Genomic DNA, 22,694 nt, shown 5'->3' on the forward strand with positions numbered 1-22,694 from the left:
TTCATCAATATTCTTTATCAATATGAAGTTCCCTTCTATTCCTAGTTCCCTAACAGTTGTCATCATGAATGGGTATTGCTTTTCATCATATTCTTTTCTGCATGTATTGATATAATTATTTAATGTTTATTCTGTAGCTTGTTGATATGATGGATTACATTAATTGATTTTCCAATGTTTACTGGCCTGGCATACTTGGAATAAATCCTACCAGATCATGGTATATTATTATTTTCTTCCATTGTTGAATTTAATTTGCTAATACTTTTGGAGAATTTTTGCATCTATGCTCATAAGAAATATTGGTCTGTAGTTTTCCTTTCTAGTAATGTTTTTGTCTGGTTTTATATTATGGTTTTGTTCTGAAAGGTTATTAATAATTGATTGAATTTCTTTAATAGAGATAGGTGTAGTCAGATTATCTGTTTTTTCTTGTGTGAATTTCAGTAGATGTGCCTTTCAAGGAATTGGTCAATTACATCTAAATTATCAAATATATGGTATATATTGTTAATAATATTTTTTGCCTAGGTGCGGTGACTCACACCTGTAATCCCAGCACTTTGGGAGGCCGAGGCGGGCAGATCACTTGAGGTTAGGGATTCGAGACCAGCCTGGCCAACATGGTGAAACCTGTCTCTATTAAAAATGCAAAAATTAGCCAGGCATGGTGGTGGGCACCTGTGATCCCAGTTACTCAGGAGGCTGAGGTGGGAGAATCGCTTGAACCTGGGAGGCAGAAGTTGCAGTGAGCTGAGATAGCACCACTGCACTCCAGCCTGGGCGACAGAGCAAGACTCTGTCTCAGTAATAATAATAATGATGATGATGATATTTTTCATTACTCTTTTAAAATTCATGGGATCAGTAGTGATGGTTCTTTTGTCATTTTCAATATTAATGCTTTGGGTCTTCTCTCTTTTTTTCTCAGTTAACTTGGCTAGAGGTTTAGCAATTTTATTAATCTTTTCAAAGAGTCAACCTTTTATTGATTTCCAATCTTTCTTACTTTAAACTATATGCATTCAATGCTATAAAATTTTCCTCTAAGCACTGCTTCACTTCATCCCATATACTTTGATTAACCATATTTTATGTTTAATTTTTAATTGAAATAGAATATTTTAAAATTTCTCTTGGAACTTCATTGACCTATGTGTTATTGAAAATTGTGTAGAATTCGGCTGTGAATCCACCTAGTCAAAGACTTCATGACTAAAACACCAAAAGCAATGGCAACAAAGGCCAAAATTGACAAATGGGTTCTAATTAAACTAAAGGACTTCTGCAAAGCAAAAGAAACTATTATCAGAGTGAAGGCACCCTAGAGAATGGGAGAAAATTTTTGCAATCTATCCATCTGACAAAGGGCTAATATCCAGAATCTACAAGAAAGTTAAACAAATTTACAAGAAAAAAGAGAAACAACCCCATCAAACCATGGGCGAAGGATGTGAACAGATACTTCTCAAAAGAAGACATTTATGAGGCCAATAAACATATGAAAAAAAGCTCGTCATCACTGGTCATTGGAGAAATGCAAATGAAAACCGCAATGATATACCATCTCACACCAGAATGGTGATCTTTAAAAAGTCAGGAAACAACAGATGCTGGAAAGGATCTGGAGAAATAGGAATGCTTTCACACTGTTGTTAGGAGTGTAAATTAGTTCAACCATTGTGGAAGACAGTGTGGCAATTCCTCAAGGATCTAGAACCATAAATACTATTTGACCCAGCCATCCCATTACTGGGTATATACTCAAAGGATTATAAATCATTCTACTTTAAAGACACATGCATGGCTGGGCGCTGTGGCTCACGCCTATAATCCCAGCACTTTGGGAGGCTGAGGTGGGTGGATCACAAGGTCAAGAGATCGAGGCCATCCTGGTAAACATGGTGAAACACTGTCTCTACTAAAAATACAAAAAATTATCCGGGCGTGGTGGCGGGTACCTGTAGTCCCAGCTACTTGGGAGGCTGAGGCAGGAGAATCACTTGAACCCAGGAGGTGGAGGTTGCAGTGAGCCAAGATTGCACCACTGCACTCTCCAGCCTGGTGACAGAGTGAGACTCCATCTTAAAAAATAAAATAAAATAATAAATAAATAAAGACACATGCACATGTATGTTTATTGCAGCACTGTTCACAATAGCAAAGACTTGGAACCAACCCAAATGCCCATCAATGATAGACTAGATAAAGAAAATGTGGCACATATACACCATAGAATACTATTTAGCCATAAAAAAGGATGAGTCTTTTGAAGGGACATGGATGAAGCTGGAAACCATCATTCTCAGCAAACTAACACAGGAACAGAAAACCAAACAGTGCATGTTCTCACTTATAAGTGGGAGTTGAACAATGAGAACACATGGACACAGGGAGGGGAACATCACACAGTGGGGCCTGCCGGGGTGGGAGATAGGGGAAGGATAGCATTAGGAGAAATACCTAATGTAGATAACGGGTTGATGGGTACAGCAAACCACCATGGCACGTGTATACCTATGTAACAAACCTGCAGGTTCTGCACATGTATCCCAAAACTTAAAGTATAATAAAAAGATAATCATACTAAAGGAAAAAATAAAAATAATTTCCTGACTATGCATAATCAAAAATCTATCTAATATATCTAATGCCAATTTGGGAATCGGGCATTTGAGAAATAAAAATAAAATAATTTATAACAAAAAGAAAATTGTGTCGTATAATATCAAACAGGATTTTTCAGCTATCTCCCTGTTATTGACTTCTAGTTTAATTCCATTGTGTTCTAAGAGCATACATTGTATGATTTCTATTCTTTTAAATTTGCTAGTTGGTTTAATAGCTCAGAATGTTGTCAATCTTCATGAATGTTCTGTGTGAGCTCGAGAAGAGTGTGTATTCTGCTCTTTCTGGGTGAAGTACTTTATAAATGTAAATTAGACCCAGTTGATTGATGCTGTTAAGTTCAACTACTGCCTGACTGGTTTGCTGCCCTCTGATCTGCCAATTACTGAGAGAGGAATCTTGGCATCTTTAACTATAATAGTAAATTCATTAGTAAATTGGCAAGTATTTCCCTTTGCAATTCTGTGAGCTTTTGCATCAAATGATGCTCTGTTGTTAGGTGCACACACATAAATGATTGTTATGTCTCTTGAACATTATATAATGCTGTATCAGTCCATTTGGGCTGCTGTAACAATGCCTTTGACTGGGTAATTTGTGAATAGAAGAAATTTTTAAATGGGGTTATGATGAGGTCTCAGTCTTTTAGCGAGACTGCGCCCTGAGTTGTGTCCTTTACAATTGCCTCTCAGCATTTTTTTTCTTCTTTTTTCTCCTTCTTGGATGAAACAAGAAGGCTGGAATGCCTGGAACCGGTTATTTCCCTTCTCCCCCATGGAGAACTAGAGGGGATGGATTTTATATTTTCCCTTCCATACTTTTGTTAGGCTGTGGTCCGCTCCAGTCAGTTAAACTCTCTTTAAATAGTTTGCCTTAAGGGCAGGCCTCATTGGCAAGAACAGAATGTTCTTCGTATGTTTCAAAATAGCTATTTCCCCCCTCCTACCAGAAACAGGCGGGAATGTTCCTCTGATCTTCGTTATAAGAACTTGATGAGGCTGGGCACGGTGGCTCATGCCTGTAATCCCAGCACTTTGGGAGGCCAAGGCGGGTGGATCACGAAGTCAGGAGTTCAAGACCAGCCTGGCCAGGATGGTGAAACCCCATCTCTACTAAAAATACAAAAATTAGCCAGGCGTGGTGGCGGGCGCCTGTAATCTCATCTACTCGGGAGGCTGAGGCAGAGAATTGCTTGAACCCAGAAGGCAGAGTTTGTAGTGAGCCAAGATCGCACCACTGCACTCCAGCCTGGGCGACAGAGCGAGACTCTGTCGTAAATAAATAAATAAAGAACTTGATGAGACTTCTGGAAGTAAGACTCATGAAACTGTGGGTGTCCTCAAAAGAGTTCCTCCCCTCAACACTAAGAGTATTTAACTTTCAAACTTGTTCACACTGAGCCTCCAGCAGTTGATCAATTACAGTTGAGGATTTTCCACCCTTGTCTTAGTTCCTGCAGGACTGCCTTTCCCTGGGCTTCTGTTCTAGTACATTGTGATTCAATGTGTCCCCCTCTCTCTTTCTTCAGTTTTAGGGGCAGCAGTTTGTCCTGTGACCTCAGTTCTCTAATGCAGGGGTATCCAAGCTCCAGGCCCATGGCCTACTAGGAACTAGGTTGCACAGCAGAAGGTGAGGAGCAGGTGAGCGAACATTAACTTCTGAGCTCCACCTCCTGTCAGATCAGTGGCAGCAGTGTTAGATTCCCATAGAAGCATGAACCCTATTGTGACCTGTGCATGTGAGGGACCTAGATTGTGTGCTCCTCATGAGAATCTAACTAATGCCTGATGATCTGAGGTGGAGCAGTTTCATTACAAAGCCATTTCCCCTGGCACCTCATCCGTGGAAAAAATTGTCTTCCATGAAAGGGTCCCTGGTGCCAAAAAGACTGGGGATCACTGCTCTAATGGATCTAAAAATAGTTGTTGATTTTCAGTTTATTCAGCCTTTTTGTGTGTGTGTGAAGACTGGATCAATGATTTCCAGTTCCTCATATGCTGGACCAGAGACTGCAAGTCTGTACTGTATATAGTTACTGCATTGTTCACTCTCTCTATATATCTGTAATTCTGAAGCTATAGAGGGCAGTTAATTGGTCTTACCCAACACTCATACATCACTTAGGAGACATGACAGAAAATATGGGAATGAGCTAAATTTTCATTAATATCAGTAGCATTGTTGTTATGTCCATTCTGTATCAACTTACCTTAAAACCTATAACCTCTTCTCTGCAAGGGAAATTTTCCTATGACTTTAGATTTTTTTCTTTCTTCTTATATATTATTTGAGTGTTTTCAAACTAACCCATAGGAAACTGTGCACTTCTAATGATTAAGCAGTAACTCTGTTCATTGCTTTGCCTTATCAGTGGTAACTAAAGAGCAGACCCCTATTAGAACAGCTGAGTGTAGCTGGGGCCAAGAAATGTCATATTGTCCTCTCACTGATGCATTTCACACACTGGTTTTAATAAGCTACATACCTAGTGAAATGCATGCAGTGTTTCCGATAGCCAAAGGATTTCACTCAGAGACTTCAAGTCAGTGCCAGTGACCTTCGTTCAACATTGCAGGCACCAGGAGTGTCTGGATACTGCAGGAGAGGAACTTCAGGAAAAAGTCCTGATCATTTTCTTTCAAAGCCTTATCTGGCCAACCTAGATACATGGACATTGTTAAAGTAAATGGTCTCTAATACACATCTGTTATAGTTTAGATGTCCCCTCCAAATCATATTGAGATGTAATCCCCAATGTTGGAGGTGGGGTCTGGTGGGGTTTTGGGTGTGGATCTCTCATGGCTGATAGTGAGTTCTCACAAAATCGGGTTGTTGTAAAGTGTAGCACACCGCACGCCTCCGGCACTCTCTCTGTTTTTCCTGCTTTCCCCATGTAATGTGCCTGCTCCCAGTTGGCCTTCTGTCATGAGAAAAAGCTTCTTGAAGCCTCCCCAGAAGCAGTTGCTGGTGCCATGCTTCCTGGAGAGTCTGCAGAACCATGAGACAGTTAAACCTCTTTTCTTAAGTATCACCCAGTCTCAGGTATTCCTTTATAGAAATGCATGCGTGGCTTAATACACCATCTATTCTGGAACTTAACAATTAGCACTCATATTTTCTATTACCTCTTCATATCTGTTGTTGAATGTTTTCCTTCAAAGGAGTCTTCATTAAAAATAAATGCTGAGGAGTTTCTTCATCAAAACATTTAATATAGATTTAATTTGATAATGTTATAATGGTTATATTTAGATGACCTGATTTTGGTCTGTCTGTTTAAATTCAACAAGTTCTCTTTAAGTTTTTAATGTTCTACATTATAAGCAGTAGCTTTGATCATAATATAACCTTTGCATATAACCTTGATGATAACATAAACTCAAGTATACTTTAATATTTTTGTATATTCTTGGAATCCATATTTTATGACAAAAATTATGCTAAAATTATTACTTTATGTTATAAAATGTTGACAGTTAATATATTACTGGGTCTGTGTTTGACTAAAATTTAAAAAATATTAAAATAGCAATAGCCAAATTCATCCAGCAGTTAATTTTTAGAAAGCTATTTCAAATAATTATTACTGTGATATGAGTTGCCATTTTAGTTAAGTATGTTTAATAAATGTAAAATTAGAAACAAATGGCATTAGAATTAATTACTTTTCAAGGAAGTTAGCCACTGAGGTTTTTCAAAATTATCAACATTTAAAAGTTATTAAAAATAAATATTTTGCTGAGAGTTATCACAAAGAAACCCTCAGAATACAATAATATCATTTCTATTGAAGGACAGAAATATGTGCTATAATTTCAGTTGTTAGTGGGTTTCCCATTAGACATAATGAATAAACAATATTATGAGTTCTTAAGTAATACTCCTAGTTTTCCCATTGGCCACAGTTGCTATGGAAACACTTGACATAACATGTAATTATTCAATTTAATAAACTGGAGGTATTATAAATACATGTTACTAATGAAATAACCTACAAACTGGCCAGAAATTGCATTGAAATAAATAGTGAGTTAGTAAAGTTGACCAGAATTAATTGGGACTAGTGGTAGGGTAAAATAACGGGGTAAGATGTGTTGACACGTATTAGAGAGTTTAATGCTCATGACGTGGGGGAAGGAAAGTCATGGTGTGGTTTTTGAGAAGTAGAGTAGGAAGAGAATGGAAGGAAAATGAATTTGACAAGAGCATGTAGGATTGAAGATTAAAAAGACTGAATGCAGAGAGAAAAATAAACTGTAAAACCAATAAAAATAGACACATAAATAAATATGTGCTGAGGTTTGGGGAAAAACAAAGTGTTGCAGTTACATTTTCATGTAATTTGTAAACTAATTTTGCCAGAAAAAAATGACAAAATAAATATAATAAAGCCATTTCTTTTTAAGTTATTGTGATGTAAACCAAGATTTGTGTAAAAATCAGAGTTCACTTTAATTAGGTTCTGTATAGTATGCTATCTTCAAAATGTTAAAATATTTTCTGCACATTACTGTGGTTTTTAAAATGACTTCTATAATCTCATATTCATTTATCATATTCATGTATCATGAGGGTCCTCTTTTTCTGCAGTCACACAACCTTAGTCTAACAGACAAAATTCTTTAGCAATAAAAAATTTGTGTTTATACCTCCTCCAGCTTTTTAAATGCTTAAGACAGTTACATTTTTTTTTATTATGTCCAGTTTGACATACAGAAGTTGATGACAGAAGCAAACAAAGGTCCTACTAACCAAGGAAAATATAACATCCATTGGCTCACTTTATAACCCACAATTTCTACAGATAGAAAATACAACAGTCAATATATTGAGCTGTTACATAGCCAGGGATTTCATTGTTTCATCAATCATCTGGATGTCATGATACTTTTAATCTCCAATCATAAAAAGTTATTTTTTAATGATTTTTAAAGGTATATACCATTGAAGAATCGGGGCTAAACATTCTGGTGTGGTCAGTGATTGGAAATAAAAGACCAGGATGGACATATGGCTATGTGCCTCTCTCCAGTAACAGTCCATTTAAGGTGGCATTTGAAGCTGATTTGGATGGAAATGAGGACATCTTTATTGCTCTTGATGACATCTCTTTTACCCCAGAGTGTGTGACTGGAGGTAAGTGATTCTTTCAGAAAATGGGAATAAGTATTTGTTTTTAGTATCTAAATATGCTAAAGATTTGGGAATTTCTGAGGAATTACATTTATTTCTGGGTCCAGTTCTATTTACACATGGAAAAGAGTCATATATAGTAAGAAGTAAAGTTTCTCTGTCTATGAACTTCGCCATGAAATTTTCATGTCTTGTAGGCAACAAAATAACTTTGCACTAAAGTTGTTTTAGAAACCCTGAGGAAATTTTGTTCGGTGAACGTAGCTTTATTTTCTGCTTTCGTTATTCCCAAAGATTCACAAGAACTGCACAAGGCAAAGGCCCCTGTGGCTACCTATTATCTTCCAGACTGTCTTCTCCACCTGTATTAACCTTTTCCCTTCCTCAGGCCACGTTCCTTCTCCTAACCATTTCTACTGTACAAGCTAGAATGCTCATTCTATTTCAAAAAGAAAAAAAAAAGTTCTAAACACCTTTTCTAAAAATGTCACCCCTTTAACTGAAATCTGAATTTCTGCTGTTTAAGATGTTGCCCCCTAAGTGGGGCTGTTTGTTTCTTTACTGAGTCTTCCATTTAAAATATTAAATAGTGGGGTCATTGTCTTTCTAGCTACTCAATGCCTCTTTTAAAGTGTTTTTTTTTTTTTTTTTTCCCTAACACTCCTACTCAAAGTTTCTTTTCTTTTAAGGCCACACGTCTGAATTTTTATTCTTCTCATAGTTTTTCTCTGGATTCAAAATCCTGGGCAATTTCAACTTCAGGTGACACACCCTATCTAAAACATCAACTTCTTCGAGTCTAATAACCAGTGCAAACCTGCTTCCTCAAGAAGTCACTCCCATAGTTACATTCAGGGCCTGAGCATCCCCTTTGAAATCTTAAGGTTAAAAATCTCATATAATCACCACTTTCTCATCTTCATTACTCCTCCTAAACCCGTTGTCTAGTAACATTAGTAATAAAAATATATATATTCTAGATCATCAAGGCCTCCTGGTTTTTGGGGTTCCATAAACAGCCTCTTACTTTTTCCCCCAATAATTATAGACTTAATGATTAACATCTTATCCAAATCCATTTGCATTCTGAATTTTGAATTCTATTATGTTCTGTTTCTTAAATTTTTCACACAAATTTGAATAGTATGTACCAGGCAATTTGCTAAGCATTTTGCACATATTAATACATTTATTTATCAGCACACCCCTGTAGATTTTAGATATATATTCATATAATAATATGAATAGATTATTCAGCTCATATTCTGCCATAATGGCTTTATGATAAATAAACTTATTTACAATAAATTATGATTTATTTACAGTAAGTAAATCTATTATTGTAAATAGATTCTAGATCTGTATTCATATAATAATATGAATAGATTATTCATCCTATGTTCTGCCATAATGGCTTTAATCATCTTTGCGATCGAGTTCATGTAACCATCTGAATTTTCCAAAATTGCTGCTAGTCGTGCTAATGGGGACCACTAAATATGCTGGTTTGTCACCTTAGCTAGGCCTTTTAGGGTCCCAGACGCATCAGTTTCTCATTTCCTGGCACCAATTTTCTCCAGCAATCCTCAAATCCTCCCATTTCTCCCTGGCATGTTCTTCACTCTGCTGGTATTCTGGTGTCCTTTGAATAGAAATAAAGCCATTTTGTGACAAATTGCTTTAATTTTCTCATTTTCACCTCCAAATGGGCCTGCACCTGCCTCCAAACTCTTTTTCTCACCATTTATCTCAGGGAAAAAAAAACTCCATCTTCCCAAGCATGAATATATATTTTTAGAATATTTGCTTTCTCAACTTCTCTCAGCCATTGCTCCATAAAAGTCTTCTGTGGCTCATGTCTTCATTACCTCTTCTTCCACTCAATCTTGGCTCTGTCTTTTATATATATATTCCATAATATGTATATATATTATAAAATGTATTATTATATATTATTATATATTGCTAATTATATTATTATATTATACATTAGTAACTTATATATTAACATGCAGTCCATATATATAATTCCATATATATCATTATATATATTTTATATATATACTGGAATATATATTTCTTGTATATATTATTCCATATGTATATATTGGAATAATACATATTTGTATGTATTTTACCAATTTTGAGCTCCTCAAGAGCAAGAGAAGCTTGAGAGCTTGTAATTCATCTCCAGATTCTTTTTTTTTTTTTTTTTTTTTTTTTGAGACAGAGTCTCGCTCTGTCGCCCGGGCTGGAGTGCAGTGGCGCGATCTCGGCTCACTGCAAGCTCCGCCTCCCGGGTTCACGCCATTCTCCTGCCTCAGCCTCCGAGTAGCTGGGACTACAGGCGCCCGCCACCGCGCTCGGCTAATTTTTTGTATTTTTTTTTTTTTTAGTAGAGACGGGGTTTCACCGTGGTCTCGATCTCCTGACCTCGTGATCCGCCCGCCTCGGCCTCCCAAAGTGCTGGGATTACAAGCGTGAGCCACCGCGCCCGGCCAATTCATCTCCAGATTCTAACATAGGGCCTAGGAAATATAACCTAAGAAATTACTATTTTTCAAAATAACATACTAACAATGAAAACTGATTGTGTGAACAACAGCCTAACATTCACCAAAGTATAAAGGTTCATCTTTCCCAGTATGTTATAGAACAGACTTTACTGTCAAGGATGATTTAAAAAAACAAAACAGTAAGACCTTTGGCATTAAACCTTTAACCTCGTCATTTTGTGTAATAAAAGTACCTCTCCCCAGCCCCGTTCTCTCCTCCAAAATCCAGTCTTAAGGCATAGCTTCTACAGCACGACTTCATTATTGATTCAGGCAGATGCTTTTAGAAAATCGTAAATTAAATCAGCACTCCTCAAACTGGGGTGTACAGATGCCCACAGCAATGTCCTAGGGATTGTGCAATACCACAAAATAAATCTGTTGTAATTCATTGGGTTTATTTGAAGATTTGGGGAGAAAGGTTAAATAATTTATTATGTGACATTTGAAGTAGACTCAAATCTACTATAGAGTGGAATGTCAAAGAGAAAACAGAAAGCTTTAAAGAAATGTGATCCTTTAGTGCTATTACTAATGTCCTCTTCCCTGTGGTTTGTGGCACTATGGTGGAAAATTTTGAGAGGTACCTAACAGATAATTTAGGCATGGAACACCTGTGTCATATAATAGACAATATGCATAATATATTGGTGAATATGAAAGTTATAACCAATGCAAGATCTAAATAATACAAGAGTCTGTTGTTAAGTACAGAAAAATGGTAAAAGCATGAAACCAATTTTAATAAGGTATCCATCAAAAAAGATATCTATCTATAAATTCTGAAAGATATACAAAATATAATATCTGTCTCTGAAAATAGAAATATGGATTATTTTTCTTTTCTTCATGGTATTTTTCATACATATTTTTAAATGTCTTCTTAAAACTGTGTTGTTTGTAATTGGGAAAAAATAATGATGTTACTTTATCAAGTAAAAGTATAAGGTCATGATACATATAATTAAGAACCACAAATTTTGGGTTAATTATTGTTTTAATCTTGCCCTAAATGAAGTTATTTATTGGAATCATTATAGGGAACTATTGCATAGATGGATTTATTTCTATTACTTTGAGTCCTGTGTTTTTCCAATAGTTATTCCTGTTAATAATAACTCATCTCTGTGAAACTCCTTGAGAAATGTGAGAACAGATTGTAATTAGCTCTTCTTACTTGCCAAAGTTAGGGAACGTCAGGCAGAATAAACATTATGGGTGAGCTGTTCTGCTAGTAGTTCAGGGATCTGATGTTTCACTGTTCTGGAGCAAATCTTTATCCTGTGTAAGAATGAGTAATCTAGAATTAGTTTTGCCTTAGCAGTTTTTCTTCCAGTTGCCTTAACTTTCCAAATAGCAGCCAACAAAGTCAGACAGAAATTTTAGATGTTCAAGAAGGAAAAAAAAATAGCAATTATATATGTGCCTCAGAGACATTTGGTAAAAATTATCTTTTAAGTGTTAGTACTTAGCAAGGAAAACTTCATTTCCCAGAAATGCTGGATAAAGGAAGCATTCTTTTTCACATAAAATTTAAAATAGGTCAGATTTCTAGACATTCCTCTTTAAAGTTTTTATTTTGTAGGCTAAAAATCTCCAGAATATGATGCAGTTTTCCAATGAAATATAGTTGTTAAAAAATGCAAGAATTCTGATAGTACAGGACCTACCACAATGAATGTTTACTGAATAAAGCAAGAAACAGAAATTAAATAGATTTTTTTTCAGTATTCATTTATGTGTTCATACTTCAGCCCTTTGGAAATGTGAAAAAGTCTATACCATTAAAACTACTAGCTTTGTTTGTCTTTCCTTAGTTAACTCAGACAAGACACAAATGAACCAAAGCACCTGAATTAATGGATAGTTTTCTTAAGATCTTATAATAAAACATCCAGATTTGTATGTTGAACATGCCAGCTTTCTGCTCAGGTCCAGATTAACATCCTACAATTAAAAATGGCAAAGTCTCAACTTCATTTCAACCTCGTGTTAGGTGTTTCGTTGTTGTTTTTACCACCCCCACAAACTCCCATTATCGGAAGGAATATAGAACATTTGTCACCCCAAGTTACCTGCAGTTTTGTTTCAGTATAGAAGATTCCACTAAAAACAGCAGTCCTATCCCCCACCAACCTTTACCTTCCGCATTATTACTTCTCTGTCCTACCTTAATTCCTTTAGGTTTCCCAGGGCAACATTTTGTAAATGAGACAAACTTGATGAAATAGAGCATCTCCAGAAATTCTGAGTCAGCAGAAGAGTGCGTTTATTTTTATTGCATCTGTTTTCTTTAGCCATGTGAGTTTCCAAGAGAGAAATGTGTTTTCTGTTTTACTTCTATCATTTAAAACAAGGAGGATCTCATCTGTCTCCATGATGAAGAAACATTTTACAGCACTATTAGGACATTGATACCTTTAAAACTATACGTGAGGTTGTAAAATATTTGAAACAACAACGGCTTGAAAATGCTGTGCATTTCTACACAGTTTTGTCAGGAGTTTAATAAGGTGGCAAATACCAATAGACACAACCCTATGGAGATTGCACCATAGCTAGGAAGTGGATTATTTCCATAGAGAAGTTGGCTGGTATACTGGGTAGAAAAGCATCTCCTCAAAAATCCATGTCCTTTGCAAGACCTCAGAATGGAATCCCATTTAGAAATATGGCCTTTGTAGATGTAATTAAGATGTAAATTAAGGGCATTTTGGAGTATGGTGAGCCCTAATCCAATATGACCAATGTCCTTAGAAGAAGAAGAGGAGAAAACACACAGAGAGCACCCTGTGATGAAGGGGACAGAGATTGGAGTAACTCATCTACAAGCCAGGGAATGCCCAACATGGTCAGCTAAAAAGAAGCTAAGACAAAGGAGTGGAGCAGCTTCTCCCCAGAGTCTTTAGAGAGAGCAGGGCCCTAGCAATATTTTGAATTCAGACTTCTGGCCTCAACAACTATGGAAGCATAAATGTCTGGTGTTTTCAGCCATCCAGCTTGGGATACTTTGTTACTGCGACCTTAGGAAACTAATACAACTGGGAACATTGAAGTCTACTTTATAGCCAAGAACTGGGTGCAAATCTTCATTACGCACTGCTTCCTGATTTGCTTTCTGTTTCTCCTGTTTGCTGTCTGGGAAGGGACCCCACTGAGCCATGAGCTCTAGATTCTGTACAGTGGGCAGATGACCTTGACCATGGCACATGTTCCTTCTGGATCCCGCGCAAGGTAAAGGTGTTTGGAAACCCTCCCTGGCTGTGGAAGCCATTAAGGCTCGGACTCACATCACTATGGCCCTCTCCTAGGAGGGACTCAAGGCTGGCATGGCTCTGCATGGCAGGCATGGTGGATCAGGGCACCTACCCAGCTCAGCCAGCCCCCAGTGCCCCTTCCTCTGAGCCAGGTGGCGGCAGCAGCCCTGGGCAGAAGAGACAGCCAGGAAGTGGTCTCATGGAAGCCCAGTGGAGCAGAGAAATGAGGAAATAAATCACATTTCATCCAACTTTAGGCAGGAAAAGCAGGGATTCGCCGCCTGCCTCATTTTCTTTCTCTTCCCAGAACAATCATTAAACTTTTCCCATGCTCAGCCACCCCTTTCCCCCCAAAAAAGAAAAAAAATCTTCATTATGCTTACTACTCATTGGACCTGATTTTTCTCATCCATGAAATGATTATTGTCAGGATTTAGGAATATGCCTTTCCTAAGAGTTGCATTAACCACTTCACGCAATGAGGAATCATTTTGAAAAACCTAAGAATAATTCTTAAGTGACACAATATGTCACTTAATATTCCCCATTGAAACATGCTGCATCTGAAACTCCCTTAGAAAAATACAATAAATAATGAGGTACTATGACATGTTCAAAAGCTGAGAAAACTCCAGTTTGGGAGATTTGCATCATGGGCACTTTTTCCCCACCCCCCTACCCCGACTAGGTTTTGTTGTTACTGAATTGAAAGAAAATAGACCTTCGGAGAGTGAATGCAGATTCTAAGGAAAAGAAATGGCATCATAGGGCATCCTTTCTATCTTAACCTTATAAATATAAGTTAATGGCAAATAGCAAGGTGCCAAACAAAATAAAGAATAAAATTCGTAAGAAAGTCAAGGGGAATAGTACAAATTCTGCTTCACTGCTGAAAAATAATAGCTCTCGCTTCGTTAATGAATAGAGACTCCCATTCTTCTTTCCTATCTCTAGGCTTGAATAGCAAGTCCAAGTAACTATTTTCAGATGTAATCTCTTAAGGACAAATTATTTAAAGGCAGAGATCTTTGTCAGTTGTGTTCAATGGTGTATTCTATATGCCTGGATGAGTTCCTGTTATGTAGTAAGCATTCAATAAGTATGTTGTATGACTAGAGAAATACGTTGAATGAAGAGATAATTAAGTAAAAATCACTATCAGATGAATTTATATGTTTTATGGCACCTCTCTTCATACTCACCAATGACCTCAGTTTCCAAAGTTGTTCTCAATTTCATGTTTGGGGAAAAGGAGATCGCGAACAAGAGACAGGCAGAGAGAGAGAGAATGAATTTTGTGAATAGTCTAGCAGGCTCTGTGTGGTTGTATAAAGTGATGGAAAGAGGACCACTGAAATAAAATTTTGGAGAGCTTGGACTAAACTATGGCTGTGCCATACTTGTACAATTTTGAGCAAATCATTTAAACTCTCTAGACCATGTTATGTCACCAGGGAAGTGAAATAGATGATTGCTTAAATCCCTTCCAACTCTGCCATTTTATGATTATATGATACCGGATTTGGAGGAGAGGATTAGGGAAACAGAAAGAAGGCATAGGGCATGACATGGGAGAGGAGGGAGTTCAGAGAGAATGAGGAGGGAGTTAAAGTAGATCTGAGAATTAGGGCAGCGAGGTAAAAGTAGAAATGTCATTGCAGTTAGATGCAGAAGACTTCTCACTACTGGGCATGTCTTTGAATTTAAGTTTGCTGTTCATTCAGTCAATACTTGTTGAAAATCTATGTGGTGCCCTTGAGTTGGATTGGAAAGACAGGTAGGAATGTAGTAGTGTCTACAGCTCTCAAGGAGTTTACAATCTAAGAAAATACTGTTATAATGATGCGTACTTGAAAGTTTAAAGTACAGTTTGTCTTTAAACAACATGGGTTTGAATTGCCCAGGTTTACTTATTTATGGATTTTATTCAACCAAATGCAGATGGAAAATGCAATACTCATGGGATGCAAAACCCACGTATACAGAGGACCAGCTATTGGTATAAGCAAGACCCAGTAGGGCTAAACAAAGCCCCAATTTGTGGCATTTGCCTATTTCTTTGATGTAAATACTCCCAGCATGGTTGATTTCAAGCTGTGCATGTGACATCACTGAAGGTGATATTAAAAATAGATGCTCAGCACAGTACAAGCAGTCTGCTACACATAGTGTCAGAGGAGTGAGCCCCAGGTTCAACAGCACCACCTCACTCCCAGCTAGACAGTGGAATGAAAGTAAAGGCCATGGTTCATGGAAAAAAACAACAACAACAAAACACACACACACACACACACACACACACACACACTTACTCAGCATTACTAATACAGATTATTGCCAACAAGCAATAATTTTTTTCATAATAAGGAAATTTGTACCTTTTGTTTCAGTCGATAAAGAAGGTCTCAAAAATCTCTTGGTTATGAATAAGAAAGTGCCATTAATGTCTTCAGTGCCTGTGCATACCTTTCTAAATATCTACTTTGAAACAAGTTATTGTCCACTGCTCCATATCCTTACTCTCAGTACAGCTCAGTCAGCAAGTTCTATAAATGTTGCCATCTTTTCTTCTCCCAGTTTCTTTTTACTGCCCAAGTTCTCATTTGAGACCTTATGATTGTTCATCGGAATCTCTGTAACGGCCACATAACTGATATATCTAATTTACCCACACATATACAACTCCCAAATTAGTCCTCTAGTACCAATTATGTTGTCACTTCCAGAAAGATAGACCACTCCCCTATCTCACCACGATAGCCCAAAGAATATGCTACTGCAAGCAACAGAATTGCACTTGGGCTAACTTAAGCAAAAAGTAGGTTTACTGAAAGGATATTGGATTGCTCCAAAATTTGGAAGTAAGGCTAAGAACCCAAACCAAGGACATGAGCAGGAAGCAAGTGAGGTTGACAACATTCAAGGGTAAGGCTGGCTAATACCAGTGCCTTCAAGTAATAGCTTTGGAAACTGAGCTATCTACCCCTCTGACATCTCTGTGAATAATCTCGAATACTCCCTAAGCCATTCCTCCGAAATTGAAAGTGCCGGTTGGAGCCTACCATTTCCAGTCCCAAGTCATATTTCCACACTTCAAAGTCACATTAAGTTACTCTATCATCTTTATTTACACAACATGCATCTCTGGATGATAGCAATTCTTACTCTCATTTTATCAGAATTAAGCTTGAAAGTTCTGCAACATTTGTGCCAAATTATAACATTAACCAGCAACAATAAACCCTCTATGCATACTTTCGTGTTGTATAATATAGAGCAAATGGGCCGGGCGCTGTGGCTCATGCCTGTAATCCCAGCACTTTGGGAGGCCGAGGCGGGTGGATCACGAGGTCAGGAGATCGAGACCATCCTGGCTAACACGGTGAAACCCCGTCTCTACTAAAAAATACAAAAAAATTAGCTGGGCGAGGTGGCGGGTGCCTGTAGTCCCAGCTACGCGGGAGGCTGAGGCAGGAGAATGGCGTGAACCCTGAGGGACGGAGCCTGCAGTGAGCCGAGATCGTGCCACTGCACTCCAGCCTGGGTGAAAGAGCGAGACTCCTTCTCAAAAAAAAAAAAAAAAAAAAAAAAAAAAAATATATATATATATATATATATATGCAGAGAGAGAGAGAGAGACAGAGCAAATGGAAGGGAAATTAATCAAAATACATAAACTCATGCAAGTTATAAAGAGGAGAAAAATGCTTAGTGGTTAATTGCCTACTAAATAAGTTTCTTATTCTTTAGTACACCTACTGACTTGTCTGTCTCTGTCTATAAAATGATCCCTTCAAACAGGATCGTTTGTCTTTCTCAAGTCATTACCCATATCCCCTCATCTCCATGATTTTAGTCGTACCACTTCTCTGGCTAAGAAAGCACAGCCCTTTATCTCCTCTCGTGTAAATCCTCCTCCAATTTCAGGGGCAGAGCGAAAGCTGCTTTCTTCGTGAATTTATCCTTAATCCTCCCCACAGGAAACCACGCTCTGAGATTGTCTTAGTCTTAACTTTGCAGTTCTTCTGTAGTATATTTTAGAAGGTATTGTTGATATCTATAGCTTTTTCTCTGTCATTTTTAGTTCCTCCTCACTGAAAAATCCACATTGTCATTTTTTTTTGATTTGGCAAGAATGAGTGATCTTTAACTTCAAAGTTGATTGAGAAAAATGTAAAATAAATTTCAAGTCAATATATAAGAGTAGGTATATATTGTATATAATATAACAATTGTAGATAAATTATTTAAAACTTGATTTTAATAAATATCATTTTTATGATTTTGGTTCAGTTAGTGATTCATAAGGCCTCTTTTTAAAATGAATAGTGATAAATGTATAAAAGCCGAAAGGAAATGATTACCAGGCAATCCTGATTCACTTATTGGATTATAGAATATTACTAGATTTTAAATCTGTTATTGTGGGTCATGAAGCCCTTACTGTTTGTCAAAAGATGAGTTAATTCCTTTTTGCTCCTAGAAGGGATACTAGATTTGAAGGCAAAAACACTAGAGCCAGAAAATGCCATTAAATGCTAATACCAGGCAGGCTTAAGGGAGTAAAACCTGGATTCCCTGCTTGGCAGCCTTTGGAGGAGTCTGCCTATTATACTAGCAGGTAGTTCTTACTTGGTTACCTGCTGATCATCAGGCTGGAAGGAATTTTCTTGAATTAGGAGGAAGAACTCCAAATGACAACCATGGAAAAATCACTCTTAGTGTGAACTATATTCCATTAGCTTGAATTTCACAAGTGTCTTATCGAGAACTCAAAGATAAAGCACAAATCACTGTCCCAACACTCTGTCTTAAAGATGAAGGCTTTTATGTGAACGATGACATTGGCCACATAAACACATATGCATTAATATATATGTAACATATATATATAAAATAAAACATAACATGGTAACTTAGTCGTTTCACAACCATATGGAAACAATAATCAATTCCTAAATTCCTGGTCACTTTTGGAAATTATAACCTTTGCTGACTCTTATTTTCACTCAGAAAAGCTCAGCATCCAAATGTTTTACCAGGCCAAGTATGTCAGAGAGATTCTGTGGGCTTTTCACAACCAGGGTCAGTCTGGCCCTGTTTTGTTCTCTTGGGCTATGAGAGGCTACTTTTATTACGATTTTTCTGATTCCTTGGAACACATATGTTGTTTGCTGGAAAGCATCCAGACTTTATAAAAACATGTTCATTTGTTGCCTAAGAAATAGGAGAATGCAACACTGTTTTACTTAATAGTCTAAGTTTTAAGAAATTTTTTTTTTTCAAATAGAAAAACAAGAGGCTTTCCCAGAATGACCAGTTTTTGTTCTGTTTTGTTTTGTTTTGCAGTAGCATCTTATTGATGTGTAAGAATATTTCACCCAGAAAGGACTAGTTGCTATTTGTAGAAATAGAGCTGAAAATGAGGGCCTGGGTGGGATTCATGTTTCAACAAAGAGTGACTGTGTATACATATATGAGTTTTCATTTTTCACCAATGTAAAGTTGCTCAAAATAGAAAGCATGGGATTAGAGAAATAACCAGGTTCCGGGTACAGTGGCTCACGCCTGTAATTCCAGCACTTTGGAAGGCTGAGGCAGGTGTAACGCCTGAGGTCAGGTATTTGAGACCACTCTAACCAACATGGTGAAGTCCCGTCTCTACTAAAAATACAAAAATTAGCTAAATGTGGCACATGCCTGTAATCTCAACTACTTGGGAAGATGAGGCAGAAGAATTGCTTGAACCCAGGAGGTGGAGTTTGCAGTGAGCTGAGATCATGTCACTGCACTCCAGCCTTGGGGATAGAAAATAGGTGACAAGCTCATGGCTGGGTTTTGTTTTTTTTTTTTTTTTTCTCCACAGTACACATGATTGACCAATTTAAAGACCAGTCCAAGAACCAAAATATCTAAACCTTGTGTTTTGCCCTTCCTTCCTCTTCTGATGGTAATGTAACTCATGTTATGCCAGTCAGATGTGCACCCTGTGGGTTTCCATATATACATCTTTTAGCTCACATCTTCATACTTGAGCCATCCTGTTCTGACCAACAATCTCCAAGAACACGTATTACATATATGGGACAAGATAACACACTGTTCTGACCAACAGTCTCCAAGAACACGTGTTATATAATGGGACAAGATAACCCAACACTACTTAATCTAATCACATTTAGTTGTTTCTATTAGGAAGGCAGAAATTCATGTAAACCTCTTTCTTTTATAAAATAGTGGTACAGTCGTATACAATGCTCTAAACTTTAGGTTAAGCTACTCATTCACATTCCCCAAAAGTTACTCTTTCGTTAAACATAGCTATTTTTGTCTTTGTCTTCAGTGCCCATCACTGTTAACTGGAAGTTATGGTATCACAGCCACTTGTTCTATTTGATTGCATCATAGAGTAGTTGAGATATTGCACCTGGAAGGTCTCTAATAGACAATTGTAGAATAATATCTGACTCTTGAGTGGTCTTCTCTAATGCCCATCTCACTAAATGATTTGTCTCTCATTCGACCTTTCTAAGACAGATAAAATTGTTGTTTCCAAAGTGCATGTGAAATTTGACACTCTTCCTTCACTGATAGATTGTCTAAAACTCCTAGAATTTTTTTATTGTATATATTTACGGTATGTGATGAGAGATGGCTTCTAACTCTCCATTCTCAGCCTTTTATACTGAGAAAGATCTGATTATGTATTGGTACCAAAGCACCTGCTCATAATTTCTGTAAGTAACAGCTTTCCACTCATAGGACCGGTGATGACTTTCTGTTTCTCAGCCCTATATCAGCTAGCCAAGAATATAATGCATGTTCTATCATCTGATATATTCATTATTTCCTCAGTAATTTTAGGGTTTTATGGGGAAGAACGTGAGCATAGGTGAGTCTGAATCAGGTGTCAGTTTGTTGAATACCAACCAAAAATGGTAGACTTAACCCTGTAAGGTGTTGGAGAACCATTTTTGAGCAGAGTTCTTCCTTTGGGAAATGTGTGCTGGAACAAATGTGAACATTGAATTAAAAGAGGAATGTATTTAATAATACTGGGCCTAAAGTTAGAAGTCAAAAGTTGAGGATTTGGGGAATGCTTTACCTATTAAATAAACTTGCAGTCAATATGAGCTAGAGCTATCAGTGAGCAACAGCATTAAATTAGGCCAAGTACACAACCTCATCCAACATTGCATATAATTGCGGCCACACTAACACAGATATGTCATACTGGGAACTATAGCACCATATGGAAATGATTAAACAGGAATGAATCTGTAATCCACAGGGGTCCTTCTGGGTTGCAGGCCTCATGGCAGGAAAAAAATGGCCAGCAACCACACTCCCTTTTTATGTTTTTAATATATTCTGTCACTTTTACCTACGTTTTAGATTATTGGGGGTTATACGAACGCAGCAAATTCATCATGTATGCAATTTCAGCCATTTGCAGTGGTATCACTATTTTTGGTTATGGAGGAATTCTTTATAATCCTGGCGAATATTGATATTGGGTAAAAGCGATAACTCTTTTGGGGCCTCTTAAGACATTCTGTTTCTTCAGATCTTATTTTCTTTCAAGTCTGCAGCCTCTGTATGTGCTGGAGGAAAGGAAGAACTCTGATAATAGGGTTTTCACTTCTCCACCTCAATCTCATGTTTCCTCTGAATGACATTGCCCATCATCCACTGCCCAGCTATCTTCTCCAAAACTCCTCTATTATTAGTGAGTAGCTTCCTGCTTTCAGGTAACTTGCCTCTGGATGTGTGTACATGCATACACACATCTTTGTACAAATCACATATACATACATAAGTGCATTTATGTTTGTGTTAAGTCTGAATTTTTTCCAGCTCCCTCCTATGTTGATTTTATTTAGCTTTGGCCTTGACTAGCTGCAGTTATTCACTTTGAAAATAATTATCATTTTGTACTTGGCATCTCTTCTCAGGTACTTGTTAGCTTCCATATTGGACATAAGTTCTGGAAAGTTCTCTGTTTTCTTCACTCTTGTCTCTCTGTCTGGCTTTTGACATTTTGGTCATGGCCAAACAAGCCTTCCTGATTCGTTATACTACACACATTCTGTGTACTTTCCCACGCATGCCAGGACTCTCTGAGTCTTTAGTCAAATAGAGGTCATGTTCCATCTTTCTAGGAATATTTAAGCTATTAAATATATGGAAATGAAATAAGATCAAATTATTCTTTTCTCTTTCTCCATTACAGAGGATGATTTTTTAAACTGAAAAAGAAATTAATATTTGTGTACTTTATGAAGGTCTCTTATGGAGACATAAGCACAAAGTTATAATTCAGAATAACCTCAAAACAAGAGTACTTATAATTGCAGCTACTAAATTATAATAGTTTCCTCCCTCATAGTTTTTTTGTCATCTTTTTGAATGCTGTTAATAAAATGCCTGCCAGAGACAGTTACCCATTTGTAACAGGTGTATTATATTTTACAATGAGCATTTTTACTGTCTATATCACTGAGTATGACAATGTTTGGCAACAACATCATTTCTGCCCTTTAAAACTGAAGTTCTACTTGCATATCGTTTTTTCTTTCAAAACAGACAATTTTCCTTTTCTCTAAACATATTAATCATAAAGGTAAAAATCTATCAGATTATCCTTGGGCAGTTTAAGCTTTTGTGGAACTTGTATGAAATTCGTGAGAACATTTCATTGAATTTCACTGCAAATTATCAGTGTGACATAATTTCTATTGCTATAAGAAATATGTTTCTGGCCGGGAGCGGTGGCTCACATCTGTAATCCCAGCACTTTGGGAGCCTGAGGCGGGCGGATCACGAGGTCAGCAGATCAAGACCATCCTGGCTGAAACAGTGAAACCCCGTCTCTACTAAAAATACAAAAAATTAGCCGGGCATGGTGGTGGGCTCCTGTAGTCCCAGCTACTCGGGAGACTGAGGCAGAATGGCGTGAACCCGGGAGGCGGAGCTTGCAGTGAGCCGAGATCGCGCCACTGCACTCCAGCCTGGGTGACAGAGCAAGACTGGGTCTCAAAAAAAAAAAAAAAAAAAAAAAAAAAAAAAAAAAAAAATATATATATATATATATATATGTTTCTACTGCTGTGCAAACATT

At 37.2% G+C, this 22,694-nt stretch overlaps 1 protein-coding gene across 1 annotated transcript in view; it reads left to right on the top strand.

Moving 5' to 3' along the window:
- MALRD1 (MAM and LDL receptor class A domain containing 1) overlaps positions 1-22,694 on the top strand; it is a 690,246-nt gene that overhangs the window by 517,918 nt on the left and 149,634 nt on the right. Inside the window, exon 41 of the mRNA XM_063611006.1 lies at positions 7,563-7,764. Coding sequence (XP_063467076.1) covers positions 7,563-7,764 — 202 coding nt within the window. The remainder of the gene's footprint in view (positions 1-7,562; positions 7,765-22,694) is intronic.

The sequence above is a fragment of the Symphalangus syndactylus genome, chromosome 10 (genome assembly GCF_028878055.3).
Source record: "Symphalangus syndactylus isolate Jambi chromosome 10, NHGRI_mSymSyn1-v2.1_pri, whole genome shotgun sequence".
Taxonomy (NCBI): domain Eukaryota; kingdom Metazoa; phylum Chordata; class Mammalia; order Primates; family Hylobatidae; genus Symphalangus; species Symphalangus syndactylus.